A 19,042-nucleotide genomic window follows, 5' to 3' on the forward strand; every position below is an offset into this window, starting at 1 on the left:
GGCCCAGCCTTCCCATGGTCCCCATGACATTTCCTCCATTCCTGGCGGACCCTGTGGGCTGCCACTGTCTATTTGTTGGCTTGGCAGTCGGCCCTGCTGTTACAGTGAGGGAAACCCGACTTCCACTGGCCTAAAGCAAAGGGACGTCTGGCTCAGGTAACATTCAGGTCTCAGGTACCGCAGGCTCCACGAGCTCAACAGACAGCATTGAACCGTGGTCCTTCTCCCTCCCACGCCCTGTTGCCGGCTCAGCGCTGGGCTCCTGCGGGGACAGCGGCCTGCGGCGCCAGGCTCGCCTTCTACCCGCTCCCACCACGCGGAAGAGCAAGTCGCCACAGGCCCGGGGAGAGTCTCAACCTCGTTGGCCAAGCCTAGGTCACATGCCACCTGTGAGCCAGTCACTGTGCAGGATGGAAGCGTGCGGTGCTCTGATTGGCCAGCACTAATCTGGGCCCGCCCCTGGGGCGGGAGTGAGGGAGAGGGAGTCCCGGGGGAAATGGAGACGCAGAAGGGGAGAACGAAGCTGGGCAGGCAGACGCAGATGGCCCCACCCCAAATGAGCGTCTGTGCCCCTCTACTCCATGTGGGAACCAGCAGGGTCGGCACTGCCACCCGGTGCCCATCCGGCCAGGCGCAGAGCAGGCACGAGGCCTGCCCGGGCAATGGCTGCAGCGAGGGCCAAGGCGCCGCCCCGGGCTCCCGCACGCAGTGGCCCGCCCCTCGCAGCCTTGCCTTGCAGGCCCGCGTGCGGAAGTTTGGCCCCAAACTGCTGCAGCTGGTGGCCGAGTGGACCGAGACCTTCCCGCGGGACTTCCAGGAGGAGTCGGCCATCGGGCACCTGAAGGACGTGGCGGGCCGCATCGCTCCCTGTGACGAGGTGGGCGATCCCGGGCGGGGCCGCTCGCTCTCTGCACGCTCACCCGGGCCAAGCCTGTTCCTGGGGCCGCCTCTCAGAGCCTTTGTCCCCCACACTGCACACTGCAGCCCTCCAGAATCAGCCCCTTTCCGACCCCTGAGGGATCAGGCACTGCAGAGCGGGGAGGGGTCCAGGCCTCCGGGTGCAGGCCTGGCCCTTGACCTCTCTCCTGACTGCTCTCACGGAGGCATCCGATGGTGGGGGAGGGGAGCCCCACTGGTGGGCTCTTGGTATGGCTCGGCCTTCATCCTGGGCCTTTTGTCACAGAGATCTCCCTCCTCCTGCCCAGCGCCATGTCCAGGGCTGGGCTGGTGGTCAGTGCTCTGACCTGAGCAAGGACCTGCAAATCAGGGGCAGGAAAAGAGCTCTGCAGGATGAACCAAAGAACAAGAGTGGTGTGGATAAGGACCACTCACTGACGGGGCAGATTCTCCGGGACCCTCTCGGCCCCCAGGGGTAAGCTGTAAATCCTGCAGGCTAGGGGAAGAGACGAGGAGAGGTGCCCCTGCAGCTAAAACCACACGACAGGTAAATGTGGCCCTAGTGCTGGGACACCCCAGTGGCTGGGAAGCAGCAGGTGTACTGGGCATGAGGTGCCTCGGCAACTGGCACCCCCTCTGTCTCCTGGCTGTCCTGCTATGGGGAGAGTACTTAAGGGTCTCCAAGCCCCACTTCCCTTATGGGTGAAAGGACGACAAAAATCTTCAGCCCCCAAGGTTATGGCGACAGATGTCTTCTGGAATATTTAGAAGGGGCAGGTTTATCAGCATCCCCAAATAACGCTGTGGGCAACATTGGTGTTGCATTATCTGGAAGGAGAGAACATGGGTGGGGGACATGTCAGTTGCCCTAGGAAGAAACTGAACATGGCAAGCTGGTACCTACTGATGTGCCCCAAAGTGGGTCTGGACATGGCAGAACCAGCTGCATGTAAGGCAAAGGAAAACTGCTAAGGCAGGCTGGGCAATAGGAAGCCATAAAGCCATCTCAGGATCGTGACATTTGGCTTAGGATACAGCACAGAACAGGGTCAGCGAAGAGTTGATGATTGGATAGATGGGGATTGGGGAGAGTGGGTGCCAGCTGACTGGCTGGGTGGACAGCTGGCTCCTTTTATGGATGGTGTAGAAGGAACAGGTGTTTGGGTAACTGCACAGGCAGGTGGATGTATGGGGTGAGCAGATGTGGAAAGATTAATGGAAAGAAAGGAGGCAGAAAAGTAGGAAAGGTGGATGGGTACATGGGTGGATGGATGACTAGATGGATGGGAAGGTGAGTGGGTGGGTGTTAGAAAGGAAGGAGGAAGGACAGATGAGTGAATTGCTGGGACCATGGGTAGGTTAACTGTATAGAGGGGAGATAGCATGTGGGCAGAGATGAGCACAGGTGAAAGGTGTTTGGTGGGTGGCTGGGTGGGTGGGAAGGTGGGTGGATGGATGGGTGGGTAGATGGGTGAGTGGGTGGATGTTAGAAGGAAGAAAGGATAGATGAGTGAATTGCTGGATCTGTGGGTGGGTCACTGTATAAAGCGGAGGTGTGTGATAGCACGTGAGTGGAGGAGAGATGGGTGTGGGGACGGCAGGTGGGCGGGTGGGATAGAGGGTATGCAAAGGGTTGAGAGCCCAGTCTCCTGCTTTATCCTTCCCCCTTCCCGCAGGGGGACACCCCAGGTCTTCAACAGCAGTGAGGTCTAAGTCATATGACAATACAGGATTATCCTCCCTTATTTGATCTGCCTGGCGTTGGCAGAACCATGTCTGGGTGGTGGGGGATTGGTGTAAGTCTGGAGCTGGTTCCCCTTGGGAAGCCAGTGGCTCCTCACCAACCCTGAGAACCTGTCAGGCCTGTCACCAGGGCTGTGTGGCGTGGACTAGAATAGGAGACCCCCTACCCCACCCCGGCCCCGGCCAGGGGTGCTTCCTGATGTCTTCGGTATCCCCAAGTTGCCCTGCCACAAAAAAGCACCCACCAGAAAAGGAAGTCCTCCGGGCACTGGCCCTTTACATGGCATGGTGGCAGGTAGACTGCAGGTTGCTGCCCTCCCACACAGCACGGAGGAGCACAGAACCAGATTGATGAGGTCGGGTCCACAGGACTTAGAGCACCTGAGCCTGCCCAGGTCAAGACTCGGAAACCACAGCGCCATGACCCTGGGCAAAGGGCTTTGCTGCTCTGAGCTTCAGATTCCTTATCAGGTAAACGGGGATAATGACTGTCCCCACTGCACAGCTTTACATTAAGGGGTCCCTGAAACCATGTGTGCTCTCATTTCAGCACTAGACAAATGTGAGCTATAATGAGAAACGAATTATTCCCAGAATTCAGGCATATGGGCATACTTTTTAACTTTTATGGAACTTTTATTATGAAACATTTCAAACATACACAAATGTAAGGAATACTAATTAGGAACTCCTTTGTACTCATCACTGAGCTCCAACAATTACCAACTTTTTACTAAACTTGTTTCTTCTATCCCCTCACTCATTTTCCCCTCCCCACAAATTTGTTGCAAGCAAACCATAGACATTATATCTTTTGATTCAAAAATACTTCAGCATTATCTTTCAAAAGATTTCTCACACAGAGATGGGATCAAAGGATATAAAGTTCTGGGCACAAGGTAATGAGATGAGCACAGGTGTTTTCAGAGCTATGTGTCTTTGGGCAAGTTACTTAACTTCTCTGAGCCTTAAATTTCCTTCTGTAAAAGGGAGGTGATAATTCCTCCCTCACAGGGCTGTGAGAACAGCAGAGCTCAGGGACATGGAGGAGACGCACAGGGCCAGGGCTGAGGGGCTCCTCCATCAGAACCTCTTTCCCACCGCCCCGCTGCCGTGTCCTCCCCCTGCTCCCCACCACCTCTCAGCAGCTGGGAGCAAAACTGGGAGAAGAGCTGAGGAAGCCACTCTCCGTGACTGTGGGTTCTGGGGACTCCCATGGAAGCCTTCCCAGCATCTGACGCTGCATTGAGACGCTCGCTCTGGGCCACCCTGAGCTGGCAGGAGACCCAGGGCTGTGCCATGGCCAGCCCTGCCCTTGAGGGGCCTCCCACTGGGTTGGACTCAGTAGTTACAGCTCAGGGGGGCCAGTGCCAAGGCTGAGAGAGGCTGGGGGAGCCCGGGGAAGACCCAGAGAGTGGCAGCCCCGGGTATGGGAGAAAGGACAGGAGGACAGCAGTGCTCCAGCCGCACTGGGCCAGCTCTGGGACACGGCTGACTCGACAGCCCCTCCCTGTGGACTGGTCCTCTCTCCCCTTGCTCTCGTGGACTGTCTGCTAGACTGACGCCACGCTCCAAGGCTCCCTCCGAGGGCAGAAGTGGCAGAACACTGATGCAGAGGACAAGCTGGCAGAAGGAGCAGAGCCCCAGGCGCCTCATGAGCTCCTGCCTGCTCAGGATGTGCTGAGCCCAGGAGGATGCCAGCCCTGGCTGCTCAGGAGGGAGTTTTCAAGAACTTCAGAGAACAGGGGCCAGCACTTGTGTAGCCAGGGACAGGTGGTTCTAGCTGTGAAACGCCCACTCCAAGAGAATTTGGAGACACCTGGAGAGCCGTGGCCACCACCCAGGCCACACTTGGACAACTTCTGCCCTCACACCCAGCTCTGTGCATGCAGCAGATGGCACAGTGGAAATAGATGGAAAGACAGCTCCAGACCCCGCAGCCTGCCGGACCCCTCCCCAGCTACGGTCCTCGGAGAGAGGGCTCCAGCGAGGCAGGAGGGCGAGGTGCTGTGCCGCCGGGGCACATCCTGGCGCTCTGCAGACGTGGGTTCACGAAGCAACAGGCAGTGCCCTGACATTCTCAGTGGTTTAGGTCTCCAAGCGTCTACCCACAGAGTGTAGAAATCAGGAAACGAGAGGAAGTCGAAGAGAAGGGCAAATGCCATCCCCACATCAGAGGGGGAGCGGAAGGTTCGGGAAAGAACAAACAGAGAAGCTTAAGTTAACACCACTGAAAATATTCCGATTGAATTAGCAAACAGGAAATAATTATTAGGAATGAATATTGGTTCAATAAGACAAGTCCTGCTAAATTACCTGCATTAAAAAAGGGCGATCGCATGATTCTGCAGGGACAGACACAGATGCACGGCACCCTGGGTTGTGGCACGGCCCCTGCAGTCTGCCCTGACACCCTTGTGGGGAGAATGTCTGACTGTCGGCAGTGAGGCCGTGCTGGTCACCCACCCAGCAGCTGTGCGTGGGCACCTCCCGCGGGCCAGGCCTGCGCTTCATGCTGGGAGGAGCAAAGAGCAGCCCGCTGTTGTCTGAGTGCAGCGTGTGGTCTGCGGAGAGGAGACACACGTGAATAGAATAATCTCCCTGCAGGCTCTAAAGCCATGAAGTGGACAGGTGGTGCGACAGAAGGGCGTGGTGCTCTGAGCACCAGTGGCCTGTCTGGGGAAACGGTGCCTGAGCTTTGGTCCAGGGGTCAAGGGGCACATGCCAGAAGGGAAAACAATGCCCAGGCCCTCCCAGGACATGGGGGGTGTGGGGGGAGAAGGGGTCAAAGGGGTGGAAGAGTGACCTGTGTCCAGAGCACAGTCAGGGAGCAAGGGCTACGTTGAGCCATTGAGCGTGGCCAGAGCTGACCTCAGGCCTTAGAGCCACACTGGGGCTTTTGTCTTTGCAAAAGCCATGGAGGTAGCTAAGGAAGAGGGAGGCAGTGATCAGATTTGCACCTCGAATAGACCACTCTGTAGCCAGAGTGGAGAGAAGCTGTTATGGATGCAATGGGGCCACTGGGGAGGCCACTGCAGCCACCAGGGAGACAACAGTGACCTGGACCACAGGGACAGTGGTGGAGACCCGTGAAAATAGAAGAAAATGAAATGGAGAGGGCAGGTGAGGCCTGGCGGAGTGTGAGGCAGAGAGTGGGGAGGAGGGGGCTCCGAGCCTGTGTGCATGGAGGCTGGCCCTGGGCGGGGAGAGCAGGACATCTGTGTGCAGCAAGGGGTCCAGGTAGGCCATGTCCTGTGGCTCTGGAGATCAGAAGGGATGCTGCATGTATAAATGTGGGCACTGTCCACACATGCACATCAAATGACACTGTGGACATGAACCAGAACACCCAAGAACAAAGGAAAGAGCGAGAAGAGAGGTCTAGACTGAGACAGGAGGACCAGGATAGGAAGACAGGCAGGAGCAACCAAGAGGCTGGGGTGGAGGTGGCCAAAGAAGATGCAGACTGAGAAATGGCCATTGGCTATGGTGACAATAGGGTCTTATGCGAGTGACACCCAGATGGGGTGGCCAAGGAGTGAGTGGGAGGCGAGGACACGTGGCCAGTGTAGCTGCTTGTGGGACCCTGGCTGTGTGGGGGAGAAAGACTGGAGGGTGATGCAGGGGTGGGCCTCACAGGCGGCTGACCGTGCCCTCAGGGCTGGCATGGCTGGACCCCATTCCCCATCTTCCCAGAAGTCAGATGACAACCTGGGAGACAGCATGCTCACCACATCTTGGCGTGCAGCCTTGCTGAGAGGGGCCATTCCTTTGATGGGCAACAGGCAGAAGAGCCAGAGGTCAGGTTACCCACTCGATGCCCAGCTAGCCCGCAGGCCCTTCTGGTCTGACCCCACGACATGGGCTTAGGGTTAAGCAGCCTCTTGTCCCCTTCCTCTTGTCCTGAGGGCTCTACCACAGCTGCCTGTGGCTGCTTCTCAAAGATGCATTGCTGTAAGGGCTGGGCAGGAGCCACCTCCATCACAAGAGTGCTGGGCACCGCAGTTCTCCGACAGCAGCAGGGCCCCTTGGGCCTCTCAGAGGCCCCAAGAAATGGTCGAGGCCCCCAGTCCCTCACAGCCAGCATGCCAGAGGCCACACCTGCAGAATGCTGCAGGTTTGTGTGTTTCAAAAGAGCATGAAGGAAAACGCACCCTACCTTAATTACCTGACAGTTCTGACTATTCACCACCGGTTATTTTCTGAGGCTTCTGGGCACGAGCTGTCTAGCTGATGGCGCACTGGTTGCCAGAGGCCTGGCTTCCAGCCGCCCACGCTGCCTCTGCCAGCACTCAGGCCAACTCCTTGGCTCCTGGGGGGTTGAATCCACCTCTGGGGGTGACATTTGCTACGAGCTGATGAGCTCAGGGGCCTGTTCTGTGGGTTGGACCAAACCCCTTGGGCGGCATGTCTTAATAACCCAGCCGGTATGATGGCATTTCCATGAAACAGAGGTCTCCAAGGGGAAATAACCAGTTGCTCTTTGGAGGTAGAAGGGTAGGTGCCCCTTGAAGGGGTCCATGCCCTTCCATCCCTGTACCCAGCCCAGGGCATGGCCCACAGCAGGAATTTGTCCTTCTGGGCTGGCTGGGAGGGGACCGAGGTGCTGTAATAACTTTTTGTGGAGCACCCACTACGTGCCCAGAGCTGGGCTGGGCTCAGCTCACATAGAGGTCGCAACACAAACCTCCCAGCCCCTGTGCAGCTGTCATTCTAGTGAGGGAGTAAACAAACGTGATTGTCTTCACAGTGGTCCCATAAAAGAAGTCACATGGGATGACCCGGATGAGAACTGCTGGGAGCAGAGGGCGGGTCAGCAGGGCTGGTCAGGGAAGGCCTCTCTGAACTGGGCCTGGGAGATGGGCCCATCAAAGCCAAACAAAAGGCCAGTCATCCAGGGCAGGGCCTGTTCCGTCTCCCTCCTCTGTCCCTTCCTCTGGTGTCCTGGCAGCACCCACCCCACTCTGCCCTGCTGCCTGGAGAGCTGCCCCCCAACACTTTGTCACCCTCCCTAATGTGTGCTCTTCTCAGCTCCCCCCATATCCCTGCAGCCTTCTCCCCACCTGGCCTGAACTTGTGGTCCTGTTTCAGGGTGGGGCAGGTCCCATCCATTTGGAGCCTAGGAGCCTGCCCTCCTCCTACTTTGGAGATTTGGAGCTGGGTGTGCAGGCCCGAGCGCCCTCTTCCCACCCTGCCCCCGCCCCCAGGCATACAGGAAGAGAATGCATCAGCTCCTGCAGGCTCTGCACCAGAGGCTCGAGGCACTGGGCCAGGGGCCGGAAGGTCTGGTGGGCACCGACAAGCCCATCTCCTACAGGAGCAAGCCGCCAGCCTCCATCCACAGGGAGCTCCTCGGTGTCTGCAGTGACCCCTACATGCTGGCCCAGCAGCTGACCCACGTGGAGCTGGTGAGCAGGCCCACACCCCCTTCCTCCCAGACCCAGAGCAGGGAGCAACTGGGAACAGCAGCCACCTCCCCTTCCATCTCGCTACCCGCTGCCTGCTGCCTGGTCCCAGCATAACCTGGGGCCTGGGCCTGTCACGCTGGGCCAGCTGGCATCTCCGGAGGACTCTGGGCCCTGGAGCAATCTCCCAGCACTGGCACAAGGAACAGGAGGGCTGGAGGTGCCTGTCCCTGGTCTGCCTGAGGGTCCAGGTGTGAGAGGGAGGAACTGGGTTCAGTTCTGATGCCACCTGCTGTGTGATCCTCCCAGGACTAGTGCCTTCCCCACCTGGGCCTCAGTTTCCCCACCCAGAACTCACAGACACACTGCCCTCCCCAGCTCTCCAGAGCAGCTGCACAAGCCCCTCTTGCTTGTGAAGGGGATGCTGCGGCCTAGCCCTCAGCACGCTGGGCTCCTTGTGAATGCAGAGGCCATGGGCCTGACCCAGAGAGGGGGCTGGGAGCAGGTTTCTTCCCCGTGAAACCTTCACGGCGGACGGCGTCTTTGCTGCTGTCCAGGCGGCGCACTCTACGCACTCCACGCTCTTGCACGCACTGGCTCACTTGCTTTCCCATCTCCCTGCCGGGGAGGGGCCATTATCATTCCCCTTGCACAGATGAGGAAACTAAGGCCACAGAAGGTTAAGTGATTTGCTGAAGGGACAGACCCAGGATTCGATTCTGACCCCAATCCCATGCCCTTGGCCACCAGGCCACCCCCAGGGGAGCAGGTCATTTTGGTTACCCAGCGGCGAGCCTGCGCTCCCTGGGTATCTCCCCCGCAGGCATTGCTCCCTGACCCCCTGCGCTGGGAAAGGAGGGCTGCCTCCTTCAGGGATGGCACTGAGCTCTGTGACAACCCACAACAGGGTCTCCACGCCCCAGCGTCAAGGGCAGGTGCAGAGACCTTTGTGGGGGGGCCTGGGGGACCAGGGCGCCTGGCAGGAACACCATGCGGGCCCCCAGCAGGCACGCCCTGCCCAGACCGTCCCTTTTCTTCCACTCTTCTCCCTTCCCGCGCAGGAGCGGCTGCGACACATCGGGCCCGAGGAGTTTGTCCAGGCTTTTGTGAACAAGGACCGTCTGGCTGGCGCTAAGGTAACAGGCTGTACCCGTAGTGACCCCCTCGCCCCTGTGACTGTCCACTCTGGGGGGATCCCGAGAGCATCGGCTGGGCGGGCCGTGGGGCGGCCCAGAGTGGGACGGCGGCTTGGCGGGGCCCCCCCACGCGGCCCGCGCCCCTGCAGCAGCCGCGCGGTCCCGGAACCCCGGGGGAGCCTGGGAGGCGGGACGTGCCCCGCGGGTCCCCACCCAGAGAGGGCGGAGGGGAGGCCGGGAGCGGCCTGTTGGCGGGATCGGAGGGGCGGAGGTGCCGCCAGGCTCCGCCGGGGCGGGCGCGCTCCCGGCGGGTTCGGTGGGCGCCGGGGCCCTCCAGCGGCCAAGCGGGGGAGCGCGGGCCATGCGCGCTGCCGGCCGGAGGCAAGGGGACCCGGGCCCCGCGCTCCCGACGTGGCCCCCCACACCGGGATTTCGATCCCGCCCTCCCTTCTGGGAGCCCAGAGAGCGGGTGCCCGGTGCTTTCCAACGGGGTAAATCTGAGCCAGAAGTGAAGCATTGTGTCTTCTGCCCTCACTCCTAATGAAAGAAGTACAAACTATGCGATTGCATGTCACCTCTCAGATAAGCAAAGAGGGACGCATCTTGGGTGTGTAGGGAAAGCACGCTGTACACGCCCGATCGGGGACGGTGCAGTCGGCACAGCCACTTTGGAGGGCAGCTTGCCAGTAGCACCCACACTTTTAAGTACATCCTTGACCCCAGCTTCCCACACCTGAGAATTTATCCTGCAGATACTCACAGCCGTGTACACAAAGACGAACGTGCAAAGATATTTGGGATACACAGAGTCTATTATGACCAAACACTGGAAGCAGATTGCTTTATCATCCATGGGGACTGGATTACAAATTGTAATACTTCTATAAATAGAACACTTGCAACTGTTAGAAAGGGATAAGGCTGACTGTAAGTGTGGAACAATCACCAAGATCACTCAATCACGGAAAGAAAAAGATAGAGTGAAGAGTAGCGAAAAGAGTGGAGAGCGTGACCACCTGTGTAACCAAAAAAAACACACGTGCTGGCACGCGTCCGTGAGCAATCTCCAGGAGTTCTGATTGCGCCGGGAGTTCTGGACAGCTGGGAGGCAGGACCAGGAGGAAGATTTTGCTGCTCTTAGAGGGTGGGGTTTTTTGTCTGTGCTATTTGGCCATTTCCAAGTATTACTTCTTTTATTGTGAAATACATCAAGACTGCATGTAGCATTCACTTGCCTACCCTACTGTAGATGAAACATTTGTGGTTCTAGCTTTTTGCTAGGATAAGTAGTGCTGCTGTGGGCACTCTTACAGGTGTTTCCTGGTATACGTGAGTGCACATTTTCTCTAGGGCATCAATTCTCAAATATTTTGGTCTCAGGGCCCCTTTTACACTCTTAAAAATTATTGAATAGCTGGGTGAGGTGGCACTCACCTGTAATCTGAGCCACTTGGCAGGCTGAGGCAGGAGGATTGCTTCAGCTCAGAAGTTGAAGGTTGCAGTGAGTTATGATCGTGCCACCGCTCTCTTACCTAGGTGACAGAGCGAGACCCTGCCTCCAAAAAAAAAAAAATTATTGAGGACCCCAAGAAACTTTTGTTTATGTAGATTTTTGAAGTGACAGGTTCGTTTGCCCATTATCAAGAAAATACCTACCAAATACTGAAGTCTGAATTACCATGGTGTGTCCAGCAGTCCTTCCTTCAAGTAAAAATGATATTCCACAACAGTGGCCAGTTCCGCTCACAAGTCAATCAAGTGCTCCTTGCAGACAACCGGCTTACTTCTGCATGCAACAGAGGCCTTGTGTGTGTGCCCTCGTGTCGCATAGAATATGAAAAGCATGTGTACTCGAGGGTTGAGATTTAATGTAATTAAAAAGTTTTGCCTCATTGACATTCTTAAGTCACACTCACTGTTTTTTTCCTTCTACTGGGCAACTTTACCTGCCATTGCTTTTGCACCATCGGTGCAAATCTCAACGCAGTGGAAAAGGGAAATACATCATATTATTGTGAAAACAGCTTTCCCTGTGGGCTCCCCCAGGAGTCCATGGACAACACGCTGAGAACTGTTGCTCTAGGATGTACTTAGGAAGGGGAATTACTGTGTCATGGGGTAGGCACGTGGGCAGCATTACCTGCCATCAGGTGAGGATATCCCGGTTTGCATGCCTAGCAGGGGGTTATTCTTGTTCCACATCCTCATAGACAGTTGAAATCGTCAGACTTAAATTTCTGTCAGACTGTTAAATGGAGCATCTTTTCATGAGTTTGGGCCGTTCTTGTTTCTCCTCTGTGAGGTGCCTGCTCCTGACTTTTGCCCAGTTTTCTATTGGTGGTTTGTCTTTTTCTTAAGGATTTTTAAGAATTTTTTGTTCTTGCTGTATTTTAAATATGTACTAAATAATCATTTGCAGTTAGATGTACTGAAAATTTTCTTCTCCTAGGCTGTTGCTTTGCTTTTCATTCTCATTATGATGTCTTTTGACAAACAGGTGTTCTTAAGCTAAACCTGGTCAAATTCACTAAACTTTTCCTTTATGGTTTTTTATAGGGGGGGGTAAGAAATCCTTCCCTACACCCCACTTAGGCTATAAAGATGATCTATGTTTCCTCTGGAAGTTTTAAAGTTTTGCCCTTCATATTTTGATCTGAAATTCATTTTGTGCCTATGGCTTTAGGTGGGGATTCACATTTTTTTTCCAGACAAATAACCAATTGTTTTTGCGCTGTCATGTATTCCTGCAGCCTTAGGCGTGCCCTGGCAGACCTGCCGCTCTGTCCACAGACATGCAGGCCTGTTCCGGGACACTACCCTGCTCTACTGGTCCGTTCCTGTGTCAAGACACAGTGTCTTAATTACTGCAATCTTGTGATGAGTCTCGGTGTCTGCTAAAGCAAATCCCCCAGGTTCTTCTTCAGGAGTGGCTGGGCTATTTTTCACCGTTTGCTTTTCTCTTTAAATTTTAGAATCACTTGTCAAATTCTATTTAAAGTCCTATGGAGATTTTGTTAGAATATATTAAATATGGCTCAGTTTGGGAAGAATTTACATGTTCATCATATTGAGCCTTCCAATGCATAACAGTGGCTTGTCTCTCCACTTCCTTAGGTCTGCTCTATAATGTCTTTCTAACGTCTTATCATTTTCTCCTGTCTTATACAGGTTTTGTTAGATTTTTCCCTAGGTACTTTATGCATATTTTTGTTATTGTATACAAAACAATCTATTTGCATAGCTTATTTTTAAATGTGTTTTTAGATTTCTGCATGTTTGAAACAAATGCATGTTCTCAAATAAATGAGCATAGCTTCCATATTTGTGCATTATTTCAACTGTGTACTTATTGTATTTTCTATCTGCTTGTTGCTGCTTTAAGGAATGTAATTTGCTTTTGTATATCAATTTTTTATCTGACAATTTTGTAAGCTCTTATTGATTCCAATAATTTCCCTGTATTTTGGGGTTTTTTTATGTAGACAGTCCCATCATCTGAGGATAATGATAGTTTTGTTCCTTCCTGTCGAATCATCATTCTTTTTGTTCTGTGTCAGTCACTGATATGAGGTGGACAAAAATGACAGGATTTATCATTTTAAACCTCTGAAATGTTGAGCTTGTTGGTCATTGCAGATAACCCTGCCCAATCTGACACTTTCCTTTTCTTGTTCATCGTGCCAATTTGCACCTCTAGTCAAATAGAAGTGTTGACAGCTGGCATCCTTCTTTTGTCCTGATTTTAAAGAGAATGTTTTAATGTGTCACAATGGAGCATAATGTTTGCTGCAGGGTATTTTTAGGTGCCCATCATCAGCTTTAGAAAGTACCCTATTGCTACCTAGTTTTCTGGGAGTTCTTATCATCAATGATTGTTGAATTTTATTGAATTCTTTTTCTGGATCTATTACTCACATGTTCTCTTCTTCTTTAGCCTGTTATGTGATTATTTATATAGTTTTTTAAAATCAATGTTGAGTCAACCTTGCACTTCTGGGATAAATGAAACTGGGATAAACAAAATCATTATCTTTTTTAGACATCCCTGGATTCGGTTTGCTAATATTTTGTTTTAGATTTTGGCAAGTATAATCCTGAGTGAGACTGATCTGGTATTTTCCTTTCTGACACTGTTTTTGTGTGGGCTTTGTTTCTCTTTCCCTATTCTCTATTCTGTGTGAAAGATTGGAATTACCTATTCTTGGAGCATTTGGTAGAACTAGCCAGTGAGACCACATAGGCCTGATATTTTCTTTGAGGGATGACTTTCATGTACTGATTCAAGGTTTTCTTATTTGTTTGCTTATTCTTCTTGTTGCTTTAGTGGTTATAGGACTATTTACATTTTCTACTTCTTTTCTAGTCTGTTTGTAATTTATATTTTTCAGAAATTTGACCATTTCCCCTAAGATTTTACATTTATAGATGTAAAATTATTCACAGTAATGTAGTTGTCTTTTTAATCTCTTCACATCCATATTGATTCTTTGCCAATATTCTTTATTATTTACTTCTGTCTGTTTCTTTGTCTTGCCAAAAGTTCATCAATTTCATTAATTTTTTCAAATAAAGATCTTTTGGCTTTGTTGAGTGTATATATCATAGTTTTCTTTACTATTTCTGTAATCTTTATTATTTCCTTCCATCTATTTTCTTTTCTTTTTTTTTTTTTTTTTTTTTTTTTGAGACAGAGTCTCGCTCTGTCACCCTGGCCAGAGTGCCATGGCGTCAGCCTAGCTCACAGCAACCTCCAACTCCTGGGCTCAAGCAATCCTTCTGCCTCAGCCTCCCAAGTAGCTGGGACTACAGGCATGTGCCACCATGCCTGGATAATTTTTTTCTATATATATTTTTAGATGTCCATATAACTTCTTTCTATTTTTAGTATAGATGGGGTCTCGCTCTTGCTCAGGCTGGTCTCGAACTCCTAACCTCAAGCGATCCACCCACCTTGGCCTCCCAGAGTGCTAGGATTACAGGTGTGAGCCACCGCGCCTGGCCTTCCTTCCATCTATTTTCTTTGGATCTATTCTGTTATTCTTTTTCTAATTTCTTACGTTGGATGTTCAACTTGTATTTATCCTTTCTTATTTTCTAATAAAAGCATAAATGATTATTCATTTCTCTTAAAATACATTTTTATTTACAGCCTCCAAGTTATGTTTTTCAGCATTTTCATTATCATTCTAATTCCATTATTATTTCATTTTTCATCCGTAGATTATTTTTAAATGTATTTTTAAATTTCCAAATGTTTGAAAAGAATATATAGTCTCAAATAATTGAGTTCAGGCTTCCATATTTATTTATTACCTCAACTATGTAAATTGTGTTGGATTGTGTTGAATTAATATTCATCCTGGGTTTGGTTTGCTTTTCCTTTTTTAAATCTCCCTGACCTATTAATTGCTGGCATATATGTTAAAATCATCCACTGTGACGGTAGGACTCAATTTCTCCTTATGCACAACTTCACCTTTCTGAGGATTTTTGCCTCCGTATTCTGAGGCTATGCTACTAGGTGCAGACAAGTTTCAGTGCGTGGTGTGTTCCTGGTGAACTGAACCTTTTGTCTTTGTGCAGTCAGCCTTTAGTCTCCCCTAATGCTTTTTGCCTTAGAGTCTTTTTATGACTTAAAGTCTATCATGTTCAATATTCATGTGATATTTATCACATGTATGCTTTTCCATTTTTTACTTATATCCTTGGGTTTGGAATGTGTCTCTTGAAAATGCAAGCAGCTGCATCTTTTTTAATTTCAATGATTGTAATTACTGATATATAAAGATTTGCTCTGTTGCAATATTTAGCTTTCTTCTTTACTTTTTTTGTTTTCCTCCTTTCTTTTGGATTAATAGGTCCCCCATCCCATCTTTCCCATTTATTTATTTATTGAAAATTGCCAAGGCAGTTTTAACTTCTACATTTAAGTAAACTTAAGTTTAATCTTTTAAACTGTGTTGCATATATACAGTGGAATGTTCTACCTCAATTTAAAAATTGTTTCCAAGCTGGGCACCGTGGCTGTGCCTGTAATCCCAGCTGCTATACAGGCTGAGGTGGGAGGATCGTTTGAGCCCAGGTGTTCAAGACCAGTCTGGGCAACACAGTGAGACTGCCTCAAAAAATAAATTTATGTTTCCAAAGCATATTTTATGGCCTAGGAAAAGGTTCATGTGGCAAATATATATTTAGTTATGGATGGACATAGATAGATAGATACATACATACAGTTGATTCTTGTTATTCCCGATTCTGTGAGGCGCAAACACTAAATCAGCAAACACCAAACCATTGCTCCGGGGCAAATGCAGGGTGAGGTTCCAGTGCTCTCCTCGCAGCACTTCTGTCAGCTGATCAATGTAACCTTGTTTTGTGTCTGTTTCTGTTTAAAGCCACATTAAAGCCAATGTTTAACATATGTTGTTGATTGACATTGAATTCCCAGCTGACAGCACTGTCGCTGGTGCCTGAATGAAGCTCACGCTACGCGCCTTCTCCGCAGGGCACAGCGCGAGACAGCACTTCCTCGCTACACTTAGGGGCCTTTCTAAACAGTGAAATTATCCAAAAAGGCACAGAAATACAGAAAACATGACACTATCAGGCCAAAAAAAGGAACACTTGTTTGTAGTATGAGGGCTGAAACAGCAAGAATGTCACTGGTTCAGCCTCAGCTGGGGGTGTGCACACACACTGAGTGACTCAGGTTTTTTTGCCGTTGTTTGTGCGCAAATGGCTGCACAATCAGCACAAGTTGAGGGTTACACAGAGCTCTCAGGAAGCAGGCAGATTCGCAAATACAGAGTTCATGAATCATGAGGATTGTGTGTGTGTGTAATTTTAAAGTTCATCATTCAGTGTATAAGAGAAAGACTAGAAGGGGACGCACACCAAATCGTTGCTATTTCTGGATGGTTTTGAGGTTTTGACACCAGATTGTCTGCAAGGATCATGAACTGACTTCATGTTCTAAGAAGTTATTGACAAAACTACTCAAGAGTGTGGTCCTGTGTGTCTTTCTAGCCATGTTTCAGTGACAAGACTAACAACCTGGAGGCTTACGTGAAATGGTTTAACAGATTGTGCTACCTCGTGGCAACTGAGATCTGCATGGTGAGTGGAGAGCCAGGTGGGCGTGACCTGGCGGCGGGCACGACCCAGGGCGGCCCAGGGGTTGACAGGAGCCCACTGGGGAGGGAAGCAGAAGGCCATCTTGGGCCCTGCCTGTCTCCAAGCCCAGGGCCAGCCTGGGCACTCTCCAGGACACCAGGTGTCACCGACTTTCCTACAGGGAGACTTCTCCTCTGGGTAGAGCTGGCCGGTCACAGACAGGGTCAGGGTTGTCTGCTGAAGGAGTGAGGGGTCTGCTCCCCACCCCGTGCCTGCCTTGGCAGCCTGGCCTGTAGCTGCTTGTGTGCGGCTCGCTGGGGATGTAGAGGCAGAGGGACCCAGCCTGTAAGCGGTGGGGGGTTGTACAGAAAAATCAGGTCTCCAGCTGCTGCCGGGGCTGGACGTGCTGCTCACTGAGTCCCGCCTGGCCATACCCACCCAGCCCCTTCTCTTCCTTACAGCAGAGGGACCCTCCTCTGAGCCCACTCTCTCACCAAAAGGGGAAGCCCGGGCAGGTGGTGAGACAGTGTGGGGACAGATGTCCATTTGGGGCCAGTGCCTGCAAAGGAGAACAGGGAAGAGGCAGGACTGTGCTGGGGGGCAGCTGGTCTGCGATGGCCATGTTGGGCCAAAATGGTTGGCCTCTATCCCACACCCAGCTCGGTCACTGTCACAGGTGCAACCCAGGCCTTCCTGGCAAGCGCAGGCTGAGGCCTTGGCTGGGCAGCTCTCTGCAGCCGAGGCTGCCCTGGGAAAGAGGTCCACGGCTCGTCTCCATGGGCACCACAGTGGCAGCAATGACAATCGCTGTGTGTTTAGGAGGCAAGAAAAACCCGTCTGTGTGGAAGGAATACAACCCAGGGCGTGGCTGGCCCAGCCCACTTCCTACCCTCGAGTCACCGGTCCGGGGCTGAGGTGGGTTCCCTGAGTGAGGCCTGCACCGAGCCCACCAGGGAGTCAGCTCAGCCCAGCAGCCCAGCGCAAGGACGCAGTGTGGTCCTGAGCACCAGAGGGGGCTTTGCAGTTTTCCCATAGAAAGTGCTGGAGAGGATGCTCAGGGGACAGGCCTCAGGGTCGGCGTGTAGCCCTCAGGGAGGGGAGAGCACGCCTGGGACTGGGAGGAGGGGCAGGTGGTGCCTTCTGCCGCGGGGCCCACCCGAGCCCTCCATGGCTGTGGGCTATCTGCTGGCTCTGCACATGGAGAGCGCAGAGACCCTGAGCCCTGGGACATTTCCCTGGGCCTCGAGTGTCTCGGCTGGGAGACGGGTTCAGAGAAGTGGAACGGCCGGGCCGGACGGGAGCGCAGCACTGCTGAGGCTCTGGTGCCCTGTCCTCAGCCAGCCAAGAAGAAGCAGAGGGCCCAGGTGATCGAGTTCTTCATCGACGTGGCCCGAGAGTGCTTCAACATCGGCAACTTCAACTCTCTGATGGCCATCATCTGTGAGTGGGCCGGCCAGGCCTGGCACCCCCCAGCGTGAAGACCCCAGACAGGTTGGAGTGGGTGCAAGTCAGGGCCCTCCTCTACACAGCAGGAGGGTGTGGGCTGGGCTGTCCACAGGCCTCAGGCAGCCATCACCCCCGTGTTCCCACCTCGGAGGTCTTGAGGGCACCCTGTTTGAGGCACACCTTCCGGGTGCTTGGAGAGGGCTTGGCAGTGTGTCCCCAGATCCAGAGAACAGGGCCCAAAGCAGGCACTGGCCACAGGATGGGGGCAGGCTCTGCATACCCAGGCTGGGCCCACCTCGACACAGTGCCCACCAGCACCCACCCCCTGTCTGATGGGCGGGGCCGCTGCAGACCTGCCCTGGCCAGGTCGCAGTCTCAGGGGCCAGCTGCAGCTACACAGAGGCCTCCTGCCCTGGGAGCAGCCCCCAGCCCAGCCCTCCCTCTTGTAGCCGGCATGAACATGAGCCCTGTCTCCAGGCTGAGGAAGACCTGGGCCAAAGTGAAGACGGCCAAGTTTTTCATCCTCGAGGTAAGCGAGGTAGCTGGGTTGCCTGGTGCCACCGGCCATCCCCTGCACAGGGCTGCCCCAATGCCTCCCTGTCTCCTTCCAGCACCAGATGGACCCAACGGGGAACTTCTGCAACTACAGGACGGCCCTGCGAGGGGCAGCTCACCGCTCCCTGACCGCCCACAGCAGCAGGGAGAAGGTAGGTCACAGGCCTGCCGCCTGCAGAGCTCTTCCCTGCTCCAGACCACCTTGGCCCAGGTGGGCTTTACCAGGCAACCTGGCTACTGGCTCAGAGACCACCTGGTCCAGGCCTGCCCTTCTGCAGCATCTATAGCCACATCACCTTGCTTGCATGCCTCCAGTGCGGAGAACTCACCACCTCCTAAACAGGTCAGCTCCCCCTCAGGCAGCTGTACTAATAGGAAGTTACTCCTTGAGAGGCTGAAGCCAGCTGCCTGGCGCCGTCCTCTCTGGGGAACCACGAGAGTGAAGCCACTTCCTCTTCTGCTCACCAGTCCTCCAGAGCCCCCACGCCCCCTTCCTCTTTTCCCCCGAGTCAGTGGCCCCAGGGCTACACTTTCCTGCCATGCCACAGTTTCCAGTCCCCTCCCTGTGTGGGTCCCTTTGGTCCCTGAACAGCTCTGTTTGTCAGAGTCCCTTCTGTTTCAGTTCAAATTGTGGTTCCTAGTACATAGGATCTTTCACTTCCCTCATTCTAAACACAATACCTGCATTTATGTGGCCTCAGATCACATTTACATTTTTGGCAGCAACTGAACCAAGCTCCTTCCTCA

The 19,042-nt window shown here is 52.9% G+C and overlaps 1 protein-coding gene across 2 annotated transcripts in view; it reads left to right on the forward strand.

Annotated features, from left to right (window-relative positions):
- The window catches only part of RASGEF1C (RasGEF domain family member 1C), a 107,455-nt gene that overhangs the window by 74,960 nt on the left and 13,453 nt on the right, over positions 1-19,042 (forward strand). For both annotated transcript variants that reach the window (XM_045527715.1, XM_045527716.1), the window contains 7 exons: positions 740-877; positions 7,848-8,048; positions 9,107-9,181; positions 16,208-16,297; positions 17,632-17,734; positions 18,190-18,269; positions 18,352-18,447. In XM_045527715.1, the coding sequence (XP_045383671.1) occupies positions 740-877; positions 7,848-8,048; positions 9,107-9,181; positions 16,208-16,297; positions 17,632-17,734; positions 18,190-18,269; positions 18,352-18,447 (783 nt within the window). The remainder of the gene's footprint in view (positions 1-739; positions 878-7,847; positions 8,049-9,106; positions 9,182-16,207; positions 16,298-17,631; positions 17,735-18,189; positions 18,270-18,351; positions 18,448-19,042) is intronic.

This window comes from Lemur catta, chromosome 16 (assembly GCF_020740605.2).
Source record: "Lemur catta isolate mLemCat1 chromosome 16, mLemCat1.pri, whole genome shotgun sequence".
Taxonomy (NCBI): domain Eukaryota; kingdom Metazoa; phylum Chordata; class Mammalia; order Primates; family Lemuridae; genus Lemur; species Lemur catta.